The sequence below is a fragment of the Notolepis coatsorum genome (genome assembly GCF_963971535.1).
Source record: "Notolepis coatsorum genome assembly, chromosome: 6".
Lineage (NCBI taxonomy): Eukaryota > Metazoa > Chordata > Actinopteri > Aulopiformes > Paralepididae > Notolepis > Notolepis coatsorum.
The window spans coordinates 111,368,860-111,384,975 of NC_140170.1; the positions used below are offsets into that span (position 1 = coordinate 111,368,860).

The 16,116-nt window shown below is 43.2% G+C and overlaps 1 protein-coding gene across 1 annotated transcript in view; it reads left to right on the forward strand.

Moving 5' to 3' along the window:
* fam210b (family with sequence similarity 210 member B) overlaps positions 1-11,217 on the forward strand; it is a 33,193-nt gene extending 21,976 nt beyond the window's left edge. The window contains exon 3 of the mRNA XM_084316076.1: positions 9,722-11,217. Coding sequence (XP_084172202.1) covers positions 9,722-9,938 — 217 coding nt within the window. The 3' untranslated portion in view covers positions 9,939-11,217. The remainder of the gene's footprint in view (positions 1-9,721) is intronic.
* Positions 11,218-16,116: the final 4,899 nt, after the last annotated feature.

A 16,116-nucleotide genomic window follows, 5' to 3' on the forward strand; every position in this document is an offset into this window, starting at 1 on the left:
CTATTATATACTGCTTTGACGCTTCCTCCTCATCGTTGATTGCCTGTAGTAGCTGCATCTAACGTTAGTAGCTAACGTTAAAACTAACCTAAAGTTAGTTGTTCACCAACAATCTCAACATTTGTTATTAGCTCAAAAACAACCGGACGAGACATGTTGTCGGCTCATATGTTCTGCTTAGGATAATCGCAACAATACTTCCGGTCCGGTCGGTGGGCTTCAAAATAAAAGTCTAAAACCGGAAAAGACGGAGCGGTGGGCTTCAAAATAAAAGTTTTGGGAAATAAATTTCTCAAAAAAAATTCTCTAACCGGTCGCAATAATATCGCTTATCGCGATATTTTCGGGGGCAATTAATCGCCCAGCAAAATGTGTTATCGTGGCAGGCCTAAACCCACCGATCAGTTCATTCAAAACACGCTACATGAACTATCAGCCACTGCCCCGCTGTCCAAACACTCCTGCTTTCCAAGTGACAACTTACGCATCGATGCACTTTGTGAAGGCATTTCATCTTCTGCTTCAGTATTTTCATTTTCCTTGCATCTTCTTGCAAGTGACAACTGTTGTCGTCTTTTCTGTGATGCTTTTACACGCACTTTCCGCTTTTTGACAGGCCCCGCTGAGAAAAGCTATGTCAGGAATGTCTGAGCACGTGATGCATCTGAACCAATCACGTTGTCATAAATCTGCACCAGCCAATGATATTGGGCAGAGAGCGACCGTGCTGAATTTAGGACAAATCTACAGGCGCAGCATGACAAAGTGTAGTAAAATAAACATCTAAATGTGTATTTTGAATGTTTCCTTTCCACTAGTCTGAAGGAAGACACGTTATGGAAGCAAAATGGCACAAAATCCAAAAATTTACCAGTGCATCAAAAAACTATGTTTTCACCTGCTGTGTCTCGCCTTAAAGCTCTTGTTAGCAAGGATATCGTAACACAAAACACACTGTGGTCTCGGGTCATCTTCTTGGCGAGTCCAAGTAAATCCATATGCAAGGTACTTAGGATCATAACTTCTTTTACTCTGTTTCGTTTTAGTAGTGCTGGTGTCACTACTACTAGATTCTGCCTTTCTTTTGCCAGCATTTGGAAAACACGGCCAACGGGCACCGCTTCTTACAACAAACACATCCATTGCGAGTGTCCAGGTTACACACAAAAGACCAGATGTGGCCTCCATGATTATACATGCGCAGGATGTAGTGAGATGTGTATTGGAATACTGTGTGATGAACGGTCAAGACATGGCAAATACAGACAGCTGCCAGGTGGAAAACTCGATCTTGGGCTTGTCGGTTTTTCTCTCGATTTTTTTAAAATGTTTCTTTTTTTATGCCAATGCGTGACCCCACTGTCACCTACATGTGACCCCACTTTGGGTTGCGACCCATAGTTTGAGAACCGCTGGTCTATAACCCTGCAACCATGTAGTGAATGGCGCCGCTCGCCTGCACCACCGCTTGGCGGAATATAAACGGTAACAATCGTGTGTGAATTCTTGTGGCATATAGTCTGGCCTCAAACTCACAGCCAGCAGTTCTAAAAAAATAAACAAAGCATAAGGTGTGTTTTGATTTGCTCACTGTCATGTACAAAGGTCTGATGACCTAATACAAAATACCTGGACCGGGCTGTACATGAAACCAGCCCGTCCAGTGAGTGCTTTAAGCACAGGTCCCGGTAGGTAAGAAATAAACAAATGCGTTTTCCAAAGGTAAATTATATTTATTAAATAAAGAGGGGAATAAAACCCACAACAAATAGACACACAGGGAAAAGGTAGGGGAGAACAAACAGGAATAGATAAGACAAACAGTCAAACACTAAACACCAAACCACATGCCACGTGGTTGGCAATCTGGGAACCACCCAGCACTAAGATAATTAGGGCTATTACAAATAACCACAAGTGTCATAAGACACAATCAAGCTTACCTGGTTATACAAAGAAACACCACTCTAACCATGTAGCTCACAGTGTAGGATGAACACCACTTTAACCCCAATGTTTAGAGTGTAGGATGAATCACCACTCTAACCATATAGCTCACAGTGTAGGATGAATAAAAAATTGCCAACAATATACATACCCCACACAGAGTGGCAAATGGCAAAACAGGGCCAACAGTATATATACCCCACACAGGGTTTGGTCCACGCAGGCAGCACATAATTAATAGTCCACACACAGTGGCAATTGGCATAAAAAGGCCAATACAATAATCCACTCAATAGTGGCAAACAGAGGCAACCTCACTCCACTTGGTCACTGGCAAATGACACAGTGAGGCGCCCAGGAGTGTGTCACATGCCAGGCTTTATCCACCCATCCCTTGAGGCGATTGCCGTCAGCTGCCACTCATCAGGCAATCAGCACTCTTCAGAGGAGGGACGGGCGGCACCTGGCAAAGGGAAAAAGAAAAGGGAATTAGTACAATAGTACCAAGACACACACCACATATACAAAACATAACATTACCTATACTAACCTGATGTTCACATGGTGTCACAAATACAGTAATAATGATAATGACCAACCCACGTACGTCACACTCACCTTAACTCATTGACCGCCACTCATTAGCCTCATCCTGTAGTAGCTACCGCCAGCGATGTAAACGGTGGGGAGTCGCTCACCTTGTTTGCAGGGCTATAACTATTAAAATATTATAGCTATATGCAATACTATGGCCCATTTGACATCGAGTATCTATCATTCAAGATGTGAAAAAGGAATATTTTTTCCATCCATACATTCTCGTTTTATACCGTGGTGAATATAAGTATAGTTTGAGTGGTCTAGGGTAATTCCTGGGAGGCTAGTTATAGGCTGCAACACATATTATACTTAATCCATTGGCATTTCGTATACACGCTACAATAAACAATTAAAATGCATATGATCGGTATATTATGCTCCATCATGCATGCATGAAGGGGGGGGGTCGTTTCTGATTAATTGATTGTCAATAACGGCATTTGTTAGTACAACAGCATACGCTGATCAGGGCGATGGCTATGAAAACAATGGACAACCAAGCTGAAATTGATGTTAAATTGCTCTTACCTGTGGCCAATGAGACTCCAAAAAGAATATTCCAATTATTTGATTGCCATCTGCTAGATCGTATGTCCATTTGGCCCACGCCATAACCCCCAACAGCATAATGAATCTGGTGTCCCGAAGGCGATTCAATGCGATCGGGTGAATATCTTGATCCACGTTACAAGAAAATGTGTATGACTTCCGGATGACTTTCAATGACGCACAGCCACAACAATTGGCGGGCTATAACGAGTATACTCGTTGTTGGCAGCCATTGAGTTAACAGTTTGAGTGCCATGAGGTTTGAGCGTTCATGTGGTAAGAAGGCCAGCGCTTTAAGCTAAAAACTATATTGAATATTATAGCTATGGATCTAATAAACACGTCGATTGTCAGTGAGTTTCTTCCGGTCAACATGCAAAAAACAGATACTTTTTTCATACATACATTTCCGTTTTATACCGTGGTGAATATGAGTATAGTTTTAGAGTGGTCCTGTCGATAACCCCAGCAAACGGCGCTTCAATGTATTTTCTTAGAAATCGTGCCATTTTTCGCTTGATTTATGAATCGTTCTTAAATAAACGCTAGATTATCGGTATTATATCCCATCATACACGCACGGAAGTGGGGGAGGAAAAGTCACCCCTCCGTGCTTTGGCCGCAGCCAACGGCAGGCACACACACAGACACGTTGTGTTCGCTGCGAAAAAAAAACATCTGATTAACCCAAGATCGGTAACATAGAGTCCTTACCTCACATCTGATGTACTGTAAAAAGAATAATCCAATTCCTGATCGCCATTCCAAATATTGATCGCGATCGTCTTTCCAGCGTTTCTCAAGCCAAAACACATGGATCCACAGTGCACAGTGTCCCCAGTCAATGTGTAATAACCACTCCCCTTGCCCAAGAAGGAAAACCTGGACTGGACTTCTTAGACCAATGCACAGCCCAACACAAAGGGATTTCAATGATGTGCAATACCGGCCGCAAGGCGTTAGGCGGCGGTATTGGCCTTTTGCGAGCTCAGACCCATTCCCAATGATAACATCAGGCTGGATGGATGAAAAATGAATGGATATAGCGAATAAAATAAATAACGATTAAAACCCGACTTTTCTCGTGATTGGTGCTCAACCATTGTCGAGATAACCCGACTTTTGTCGTGATTGGCGCAGAATGAGTTAATGTAGCGACGAGTCAAAAGGTCAAGGGCTGCTTAGGCATTCATGGTGTCATGTATCACTGGATGTACTAGGGATGGGCATTTTTAAGAAGAATCCAGATCGATTGATCGCATGCTATACTCGAGTGATCGTGTATTACTCGAAAAGGGGGAAAAAACAAAAAAATATATATATATATATTTTTGAATATCATTATTTTAATTAAAGGGGCTATGTAGTCAAGTCAAGTCAAGAGTTTTAATTGTCACGGCATACAAGTATACAATGAAATGCGGGTGGTCTTGCCCGCGACGATGTGCAATACAGTGGTACAACATATAATAGAATCCAATAAAAAAACAACATTGTGCAATAAACAGGTAACAGGTAACATGGTGTGACATCTCGGTATATGTACATAGTATTTACAGAGCATATAGGACATGCTAGGTAGCTTTAGTAGTGCAATACACTGTTCCTGTTGTTATACTAATTTAAAGTGGCCTTTCCTCTTGGCCATAAGTGTGCGTGTGTGCGGCGTGAGTGTGTGCCCGCTCGTGTTAAAGTGGCTGCTAGTGTGTGAGCGTGCACAGCGTGCGTGTCGTGTGTGTGAGCGTGTGTGTTTGTGTGTGGATAGTTCAGTGTTCTGTGGCACTCAATGTTCATTGTTCAAGGCTCTGATGGCCTGGGGGAAGAAGCTGAGCCTAAGCCTCTCCGTCCTAGTAGCTGGGGTTCGCAGGCGTCTGCCTGACCTCAGCAGCTGGAACAGGCTGTTATTGGGGTGGTGGGGGTCTTTCATTATTCTGCAGGCTCTGGATTTGCACCTCTTGTTGTATAGAACCTGCAGGGGAGGTAGCGCAATACCCGTGGTACGCTCGGCTGAGCGCACCACTCTCTGTAGGGCCTTCTTGTCCTGTGCCGTGCTGTTTCCATACCAGGCAGTGATGTTTCCGGTCAAGATGCTCTCTACAGCTCCTGAGTAGAAGGACTGGAGTATCTTCCCCGATACTCTGAACTTCCTTAACTGTCTCAGGTGGTAGAGGCGCTGCTTCGCTTTCTTTACTACTGTGTCTATGTGTGTTGACCATGTCAGATCCTCTGAGATGTGGACCCCCAGGTACTTAAAGCTGCTCACCCTGTCCATGGTAGCCCCGTTAATCATCAGTGGTGTGTGTGTCTCCTGCTGTCCTCTCCTATAATCCACGATCAGCTCCTTGGTTTTACCAATGTTCAGGAGCAGGCTGTTGTCCTGGCACCAGCATTCCAGTACCTCAACCTCCTCCCGGTAGGCCTTCTCGTCGTTGTCCGAGATCAGCCCCACCACCACCGTGTCGTCTGCGAACTTCACTATGGAGTTGGAGCTGGTATTCCTAGCACTATTTGGGCAACTTTACACAATTCCTGTTAGTCTATTGAAGACATCTGTAAGGTTTTTTTTAAAAAAAATGCATTGTTTTATATTTCTAATCAAGTACTCAAAACCATCATTTTCCAGCTTCAAGATTTCAGGCTGTTATGGCCTGGCTCCGCCCATAAGCACTTTGAGTGACAGTCAGCCCACACAGTCTGCGAGTGGTAGACAGAGAGAGAGAGAGAGAGAGAGGGGGGGGTGGGAGAGAGAGAGAGAGAGAGAGAGAGAGAGAGAGAGAGCTTCTTCCAGAGTGAAACCCGACACCTCTGCACACACTCCGGAGGGAAAGAGAGAGAGAGACAGAGAGAGAGAGAGAGGGAGGGGTGGGGGAGCCGCGCGGCAGCTTGTGGGCCTCCCTTCCTCCCCTCTCCCATGTGCTCCCTCTCTCTCCATCTCTCTCTCCCTCTCTCTCTCCCTCTCTCCCTCCAGAGCGCACGCAGAGGCGTCGGGCCCCACTCCGCCTCGCAGCATGAGGAAGTGGCTTCCACTCGCTGTCTAGTCTAGGTAGAATGGGGGTGGGCATTAGCTCCAACCACAGAGCCAATCACATCACTGTGCGCTACCCAGCGTCCGAATCAGGCCATTTTCAAATCAAAATGGCCTGATTTACTGGAGGAGGAAAGGGGCTGAGCTGAATCAGAGCAATCCGCCAATATGGTATTTAGACACAAACACATTGATACGAACTCCTATTACTATAATACAATGCTAGAGACTGAAAAATGACATTTATAGTACATGTCACCTTTAATTTTTTACTTAATTTTGTTCATTCACGTATATGTTTAAGGAAACCAACAAACAGTTATAATCTTACACATACATGTGAAACAAATATGTAAAAAAAATTATAATAAAAAAGTATTAATAATTTAAGAGATTTTTCTCATAGCTACGAGTACTCACGCCCATCCCTAGGATGTACAGTAGTTACTGTACATAATATATTATCCCCAGCTCCCCACATGCAGCAGCAATGTAGCTGACGGTATATTTGGGAGCAACAGTGGCTCAGCATGTCAGTGTCCTTGAGCAAGACATTTAATAATAATAATAATAATAATAATAATAATAATAATAATAATAAAAACGTTACTTATTTGTATAGCACCTTTCATACAAGAATTGCAGCCCAAAGTGCTTCACAGCATATACCTAAAATAAGCATAGAATAGACAGAATTAAAGCAATGCAGAGAATAAGTGTTTCTTCCTGCTTGATACCCACACTGTCTAAAACCTGACAGTGTTTCTTCCTGCTTGATACCCACACAGTTTAAAATCTGAAAGTCTTTCTTCCTCTTTGATATATCGACACACTCACAGTTTAAGTGTTAGAACAAGTGTTCCATTACTTTAAGTCAACTTATGAGCCTTCTACCAGTCTGTCTGTTGGCAGCCTAACAGGGTGTGAATACCAGGGTAGTATGTAAACATTGCCTTAATGTTAGATTATGTTCATGAATACTTGAAATTGTTGGGCGGAGGGGGTTGTACAGTGCTTGATATATGTTCTCTCACGAACAGTCCCTCATTCTGACATGGTCAACACACATAGACACAGTCGTAAAAAAAAGGCGAAGCAGCGCCTCTACCACCTGAGACAGTTAAGGAAGTTCAGAGTATCGGGGAAGATACTCCAGTCCTTCTACTCCGGAGCTGTAGAGAGCATCTTGACTGGAAACATCACTGCCTGGTATGGAAACAGCACGGCATAGCCGAGCGTACCACGGGTATTGCACTACCTCCCCTGCAGGTTCTATACAACAAGAGGTGCAAATCCAGAGCCTGCAGAATAATGAAAGACCCTCACCACCCCAATAACAGCCTGTTCCAGCTGCTGAAGTCAGGCAGACGCCTGCGAACCCCAGCTACTAGGACAGAGAGCCTTCGGCTCAGCTTCTTCCCCCAGGCCATCAGAGCCTTGAACAATGAACACTGAGTGCCACAGAACACTGAACTCTCCACACACAAGCACACACGAGCACACACACGACACGCACGCTGTACACGCTCGCACACTAGCAGCCACTTTAACATGAGCAAGCACACACTCATGCTGCACACGCCCACACTTATGGCCACAAAGGAAAGGTCACTTTAAAAATAGTATAGCAACAGTAACAGTGTATTGCACTAACAAAGGACCTAGCATGTCCTACATGCTCTGTAAATAACTGTACAAATACCGAGATGTCCCACTATGTTACCTGTTTATTGCACAATGGATTCTACTATATGTTGTACTACTGTATTGCACATCGTTGCGGGCAAGACCACCCACATTTCATTGTATACTTGTATGCCGTGACAAATAAAACTCTTGACTTGACTTGATTTTGTTGGTCTAGCTTTCTTACAATTTCATCGACTTTTACTTGAGAGGCCAAGAAACAAAGTTCCAAGGCCAGGAAGTACAAGCACATTCAGGGTATGAGTGTCCCGGTTGATACCATCCATCGTGGTACGAGAGGTCTTATTACTACTCCCTCTCTGTGGCCATCTGGCTTTGTGCCAGGGGTGTGAATACCAGAGGGACTAGGAAGAGATTATCAGGCGGCCTTGGAGATTTCCCCATATAGCACTTAGTGATCCTTGGACTGCACACTGCCTCCCCAGCTCACACAAATATAGAGCATTATCGCTCTGCTGCCTCAGAGCCCAGGCTGGTGGCTTGCATTACAATGCTGGGAACTAGGGGAACAGTTGTCAGGGGCCAGGACACACACAGCCTGGTCTATCAGGTGATGACAGTTTGGCTCACGCTACAAAGCTGTTAATGAATTACACACATCTCTTGCACGTTAACACATTCCTGCAGCTTCTATGAATGAATGCTAAAGGAGGCTCTTTGAACCCAGGCCCTATTTAAACATTGTCTGACATCATGTTGACTAGTACAGGCCAGTTATAAGGAGTGTCATATGCCAGTTACAACTTGGATAGCACAAGGCCTATGGAACTCATTATAATGTTTGATACCATATACTGTACGGTTTATAACAATTTCCTCACTAGGGATGCACCAAAATTACGGTCATTGAAAATAGCAATTAATAACACATTCGGCCGAAAGAGTGAAAAGGCCAAATATTTTCACAGAATGTGTGGTCTTTTAGTTTTTGTTATTGTAGCAAAAGTATAGACATATGTGATGCTGTTTCCAAAGAATTGGATGATCTCTATGGCTGTGTCGTTGCTCTCCTGTGGCTGTTGATGACACGTTCAAACCCCAACTGTATCTCGTTAATTTCTTATGAGAGAGCAAACGTCGCCAAGCTCCTCCTACTCAGCCTACTTCAATTCATGCAATGGTACAAATTGGCAAATAATTGTTTCAGTATTCGGCCAAGAATATTCATTTCGGCGCATCCCTACATAGAACATATGAAGACGACACATCTGATTATACTCTGAGATTCCTATTTTGGGAAAGGAGGCTAAAATAACTGCCCCATTGAACTGGATTGGAGCCAAGCAAGTACAGTACACAACACAGTGCTTGGCCTCTCAATACTGAAGCCATCTGTGAAATGACAGACTGTACTAGTCGACATCATGCCAGACGATGTTTAAAAATGAACCCTTTGAATCCACAAACTTATTTACTCATTGTCTGATTAATACAATCAAAGAGAAGTGTCATGTAGAGAAGTTAAACCTACTGTAAACACTGCTCAAAATAAACGAGCAATAAACATAAAAGAAACGGTTCAAAGTAAAAGTTATATAAAACGGAGTTTAAATGACAATACTCCCTCTAGTGGAGATTATGGTTGAATTGCAATTTTCTGCTGTCGACTAAACACACCTTCAATCAACATCTGAAATAATAATAAAAGAAAACAAACTGTCTTTTACTATTATTACTACTAGTACTAGTACTATGCCTATACTACTACATGCAGTGCTAATTTGTCTATACTACTGTGCACTCAGAGTGTAGCACTGCTAGACAAACAATACCACTTACCCTTAGCCACTAGAGGTGTACCCCTCCTGTTGACCTGTTGTACACAATTTGTAAGTGGCTTTGGATAAAAGCATCAGCTGAATGACTAAATGTGTTGTTGTTTTGTCTCCTCAGTGGGGTGGACATGGCGGCGGTGCTGTGCAAAGTGGGCTTCAGCGAGGCGGTCGTTCAGTCCAAGATGGCGGCGGGGACCAGCACATTCGTCTTGGCCTACGCCGTTCACAAGCTATTCGCTCCAGTTCGCATGAGCGTCACCCTAGTGTCTGTGCCTCTCATCGTCCGCTACTTCAGGACGACTGGTCTCTTCAAACCACCCACACCTGCACCCTGACTGCCCCGGTCCCAACCCCCCGTCCACCTTGCTAAGCTACAGACTTTTGATGGTCATTCTTAAACATGTCCATACATAGTATACCCATATTTATTTGCCTTAAAAAATCTCTCTATATATAAACGGCCTGGTCTTTTCTCAGGAGTAGTTGCCATTGTGAATTCAGGTGAAATATTTCTGACATTGCTCAGACGTTGGTACAAGCTGTACCTGAATCCAAGCTTCTGCTTTTTCTTCTCGCCGTTGTGAATTCAGGTGAAACATGTCTGACCTTGCTTCCACTAAGGTAATATTCGTAACAAAATCCAAGCATTTTTTGTTTACTTGTGTTACTATAAGAGCAAAAACATGAACACAATTTCCTATAACTGGTTTCTAAATCTGTACGTATTTGGAACTCTTCCCTGTGTCTTTTCATGCATTCCGAGGGGGGGGGGGGGGGGGAGGGGGAGACACACACACGCACACAGAAAAGGCCTAATAATAATAATATTTATTTACAATCAAGAAGTTTGATCAGGGATTTAGAGTTTGTGGTGTTAAACTCTTATCAGGAGGTGGAGTTGGTTTGTTGCTGATGGTGCTTTTACTTTCGGCTGTGAAGGTTCCCTGTGGGGGACATTTCTCCTCCGCCAGTCCTTTATTAGCTGACTAGGCCGTGTCCTGCTACTATATGAATCAGCAGAATAATTCAGGGTTTTCTCTCCCTATTCTCTCTCTCTCTCGCTCTCTCTCAGGCTTTCTACCTCTTCTCTTCCCCTACTTCTCATCATCTCTCTTCCGATCCCTCCCTCTCCCACTTCTCTCCTCCCTCCTTCCCTCGTGAACTTTCTCTTGTTCCATTTTCCTTTCTTCTCTCTGACTAGTCTCTTTTCTCCCCTCTCCACTTATTTCTCTCCAAAACCTTTTAGTTTTTCTTGACTCTCAGTTCCTTCTCCTCCCTCTCTATATATTTGTTTATCTGTCCCAATGTTCCTCTCCCCCTCACCAACAGCAAATCGATCATTGCTTATGCCTAATTCTTTGGATAAAGTTTATTCAAATTAATGATAAAGACTGACATGTTGATGGCATCCCCCTCGCAACGTTGTTGTCATACTGGTGTGAAGTATTTTTGCATTGATTGAAGTTGTATTTTGCATTGATTGCAGTTGTATTTAATTATTAAAAAAAGAAGAGAAAAAAGGGTATTCGGTCCTTTTGTCTGGTGTGTTCTCGTTATGGCAATAACGGAAGGTATTGCACAAAATCAAAGACAAAAAAAAGTTTGGACTGTTTTTAAGACGTGTTTATTTTTTTGTAAACGTTAAACTTTTTAACTAAATTGTCTGCTTCATGTTTTATTTAGTTTGGTGTCATGGTGTGTGTTAATTATTTCCCTTACCTCTGATGTATATCGTCTGTCTCTTCTATTTGATTCTATTACATTTCTTTGTCCTCTTTCCCTGTTGACCTTCGGGAGGCCCTTTTGTCCTCTTGCCAGGCCGTCATTGTAAATAAGGATTTGTTAATTGACCTGCCTGGTTAAATAATAATAAAAAACACTAAGAAGTGACTGAAAGTGGGAGAAAAGAAGATGACGACATGATCACGGTGAGTCTTGTAGTAATATCAGTAGTATGCGGAATGTGGCTACTCACCTAACACGCAATTACAAAATATTATACATAATCTTTCAATGTTCTAGTTCACCTATTTGTAATAATAACTTTATTTGTATAGCACTTTATACAGAAGTTGCAGTTCAAAGTGCTTCACAACAGTAAAAAATACAGGCATAAGTGAGCATAAAAAAGAGGTAGCAAGGTAAGGTAAATCAGTGTTTCACATTAGGATCTAGCATCCCAATAGGCATCTGTTTACAGTTTCATTCAGTAATACAAATAATAAAAATGAATAGACAAGAGTAAAAAAGTGCGTGTTGATTCAGTTTAAAAATAGGCAAAAAATAATCAAATATAACAGACATAAAATAGTTCTAACATACAACAGCAGTGCATCAGTTTTGAATTACAACAGAGCAGCGCTCTTAAAATTACAGTGCGTAGGAGGTAGTGAGATAAAATTAGCATAGAACCGACACATGAATTTGATGGGAAGTGTATAAAAGTAGGCTATTGTACTCTGGAAGAATCATATTAATGGAATAAGTAAATAATTGGTGTGATGATAACATGAAGATCAAAATCCTTCCTTTGGAAATTTGCAGGATGTTCGAAAGGGGGGAATGTTATGTACAGTAGTACTTTCTCCTAATGTGTCTGAATAAAGAGATAAGACAACAGGTCTGTTTTTCTTGGATGTCAGGTTTTCCAGAAACGTCTTGTAATGAGGGTTACCCTCCCCCCCTGCTTTTCACTTCATTATATCTGACTGAGAATTATATCTGAATCTGATAAAAGTGAAAGTCCTCCATTCAGAGATCTACTCAAGTAAAAGTGTTCACATGTTCACATTACATTTTAAGTTGTATTTGTATTGTTGTATTTCAGTGCTTGGGTGTATCATTATTGATGAATTAAAGCTGCAATAGACAACTTCGGTGAAATGCTAATTTCTTGCCTACTGCAGCTTTAACCTCTAAAGTTTATGCTGAAGCGCTTCTGATTACTTCCTCCTGAATGTGGCAGGTTTGAACTTTGAAAGTGCTGATCACATGTATTCTCTGCAAAACCCTCTAAGTGAGAGTTCAGATACATTTATCACACTCTTTCTCTGCAAAACCCCTTAATAAGTGAGGGTTCAGATACATTTAGTGGAGCGCCGACAAGTAGGATATGCGCTTTGAAACGTAGGCAGGGCAGGTTAAAGTAGATAAAGTTCTCCAAATAGGTAACACTCACATAAAAAGGAGTACAGGTACCTCAAGACTGTATTTTAAGTGCAGTCGAGTAAAAGTGCTTATTCCCACTCCATGTCGTCCTGAGAGAAAACCACAAGAGCATCTCGAAATGCCACCATGTTGGGAAAACAGTTCCCCTGTCTGTCCACACAGGGGAGCTCCTGAACCACACATACTGTCGCCCACCCTGTTGCTGGTGACGGCTGTGAAACTTATCAGAACAAATCATCTTGGGACTGGGAGCCTCCCCTCTCGACCAGCAACAGCAGGCCCAGAAGAAAAAAATAAATCAAAAGGTTGAATATGGTAAGCAAGGAGGACTGGATGTGATATTTAAACCAAGGAATAGATTATTTGTGTCTTGTTTAAGATACCATAGCAGTGTGTTTAATCCTCGGGGCTAGACCACCTCACATTGACCTGTTGTGCCTTTTGTAAGAATGCCTCTTATTCTATCTGCTTTTCCCTTCTCTCTTCCTCTCTATCTCTCACACACAGTATCTCTCTCACTCCTTCCCCCTATCTCTGTCACACACTCCCCCCCCTCTCTCTCTTCACATGAAGATTTGATGGGCCAGGCAGTACAACATGTGTCTCAGAAGGCCAAGCTGCTGTGGACCAAGTCTGATCTTCTGTGTTTCTCTGTGGGATAAATAATTCAACCTGCAGCCAGAAGGAGCATAAGATATGATGTTACTATGAGTTATCAGTCCCTGGTTAAGGCATATGGGTACTGGCAGCAGCATTGTGATACACACACACACACATACACGGACATATTGGTTACATACACACTCACTTTCTCTCTCTCACTTTCACACACATAGACACACACACCTGCCTGCACACAGAAGCCTGGGCCTCATTAGTGGTGATGAGGACAGGAATCTCTCCATCCCTCCATGTCCCCTCTGGCCAGGGACACATTGTTGACAGCACTCCCAGTCACTCGGAAGGAAGGTGTGTGTGTGTGTGTGTGTGTGTGTGTGTGTGTGTGTGTGTGTGTGTGTGTGCGTGTGTGTGTGTGTGTGTGTGAGATAGTTTGTGTGTGTGAGTGTGTGTGTGTGTGCGTGTGTGTGTGAGTGTGTATGTCTGAGTGTGTGTGTGTGTGTTTCCTCTCACTCTTTCACACCTACAGACAAGAGGATAGCAGAGGAGAAGAGAAGATAGTTGAACTTATTGACTCCCTGCTTCACATGCTCACCCACACAGATGTATGAATGAATGAATGAAAACTTTATTTAACAGATTGCAGAATGGGTACAATACAGTACGGCTCAATACATACAATTGTTAAGGGGATGCAGACCTGAGAAAGACGTTTGTCTTGTTTCCATCAGGGTCCCCCATTTTCAATTCATATAGACATATATGACATACATGACATACAGATAGTCAGTACTGCTACATCTATACATTTATGACATACCAGATTTGCAAATACAGTACTGTTTGTGATACAGAAGGAGTCAAGAAAAGGGAGTATATACATTTGACGTAGAAACTGTACATTGGAGGTTGGGTGGGGGGGGTTGGGTACATTGGGATATTGACAACCATACTGGGTAATTTACATTGGAGGTGGTTGGGGGGGGGGGGGGGGGCGGGGGGCACACTGTATAAACAAGTAACACTGTACATTGAGGGGGGGGGGGGGAGGAGACACTGTACAAACAAACACAATTGTACATTGAACTATTGACAAAACCATACTAGGTAAATGACTGTACATTGGAGGGGGTTGGAATGATTGGGTTAGGATATTTACAGGGGCCAGTGTTGAATTGCAGTCTCCCGTAGGTGTCCCTTGAGAGAGGTTTTGAAAGTGGGTAGTGATCCACATTCCTTTACAGCTTTGGGTAGGGCGTTCCACATTGATGTGGCATAATTGCGAAACGTGTTTAGTCCCTTATTTGAGCCGAATCTGGGTTTGACATGATTTGTGGAGCTCCCTCTGGTGTTGTGATCGTGGTATTCACTGACCTTTGGGAAGTATTTTGACATGTACATGGGTACCTTGGTCGTGTAGTGTATCTTGTAGACCAGGCCCATTGCAAGTTGTTGTACTCTGTCGTCTACTCTAAGCCATCCTAGGTTGTCGAAGTGGGCAGGGGTGAGGTGGGTTCTAGGAGTAAGGTCAAGCAGTAGTCTGACCAGTTTGTTTTGAGATGTTTGTAATTTTGTTTTTAGCGCCTTTGAGGTGCTTTGGTACCATGAGGTGCAAGCATAGTCGTAGTACCCCTGAATGAGTGCTCCTGCCAGAGTCTTCAGGGTGTTCTTGTTTACCAGAGAGGAGATCCGGTACAAGAATCGAGTTCGTTGGTTGACTTTTTTTATTACATTGGATGCCATTTTGTCACAGGAGAGATTAGCCTCTAGGATGGACCCCAGGTAGGTAATTTCATCTTTCCTTGTGACAATATTGTCACCCACTGTAACTGAGAAGCCGTCGGTCTTGCTGAGTTTGTTATTTGAACCGAAGAGAATGGACTCTGTTTTGCCCATGTGTAATGATAGTTTGTTATCAGCGAGCCATATGCAGATTCTGCCTAGTTCCGAGCTGAGGGTTTTTTCAACCTGTAACTTGTTCTTGTCAGAGACCAGCAGGGCTGAGTCGTCCGCAAACAGGAACAAGTTGCAGTCACAAGCTGACGACATGTCATTTGCATAAATTAGGAACAGTAGCGGTCCTAGTATGCTTCCTTGTGGAACACCACAGCTCACTGTGAGGGGGGGGGATAGGGTACCGTTTACCTCCACCATCTGTTCCCTCCCCTCAAGGTAGGATTGCATCCAGCTCACTGATAGACTATCAAAACCAATTGCTTTTAGCTTGTCAATCAGAATGGAGTGATTGACCGTGTCAAAGGCCTTTTGTAGGTCCAGCATGACCATGCCGCAGTATTTGCCTGCGTCCACCTCTTGTTTGATGTGGTCATTCAAATAGAGAAGGCATGTGTCAGTGGAGTGGGATGTTCTGAAGCCAGATTGGAATTCGTAGATTAGATTTTTTTCCGCTAGGTACTTTTCGACCTGTTCGTAGACTATTTTTTCCATGACTTTCGAGATGGAGGTGAGAATAGAAACAGGGCGGTAGTTGCCTGGGTCTAATTTGCTGCCCTTTTTGTGCAGAGGGGTCACCCTCGCAATTTTGAAGTCCTTGGGGACGTGTCCCTGTTTTATGGAGAGGTTTATTATGTGTGTGATGATTGGTGTGATGGCGGCTGCTGAGTCTCTGAGGAATTTGGAGGGGATGTTGTCATGGCCAGTGGCCTTGTTAGGTTGGAGGGCGCTCAGTTTATTGAGTACCTCATCTGTTGTTACCATTTCCAGCTT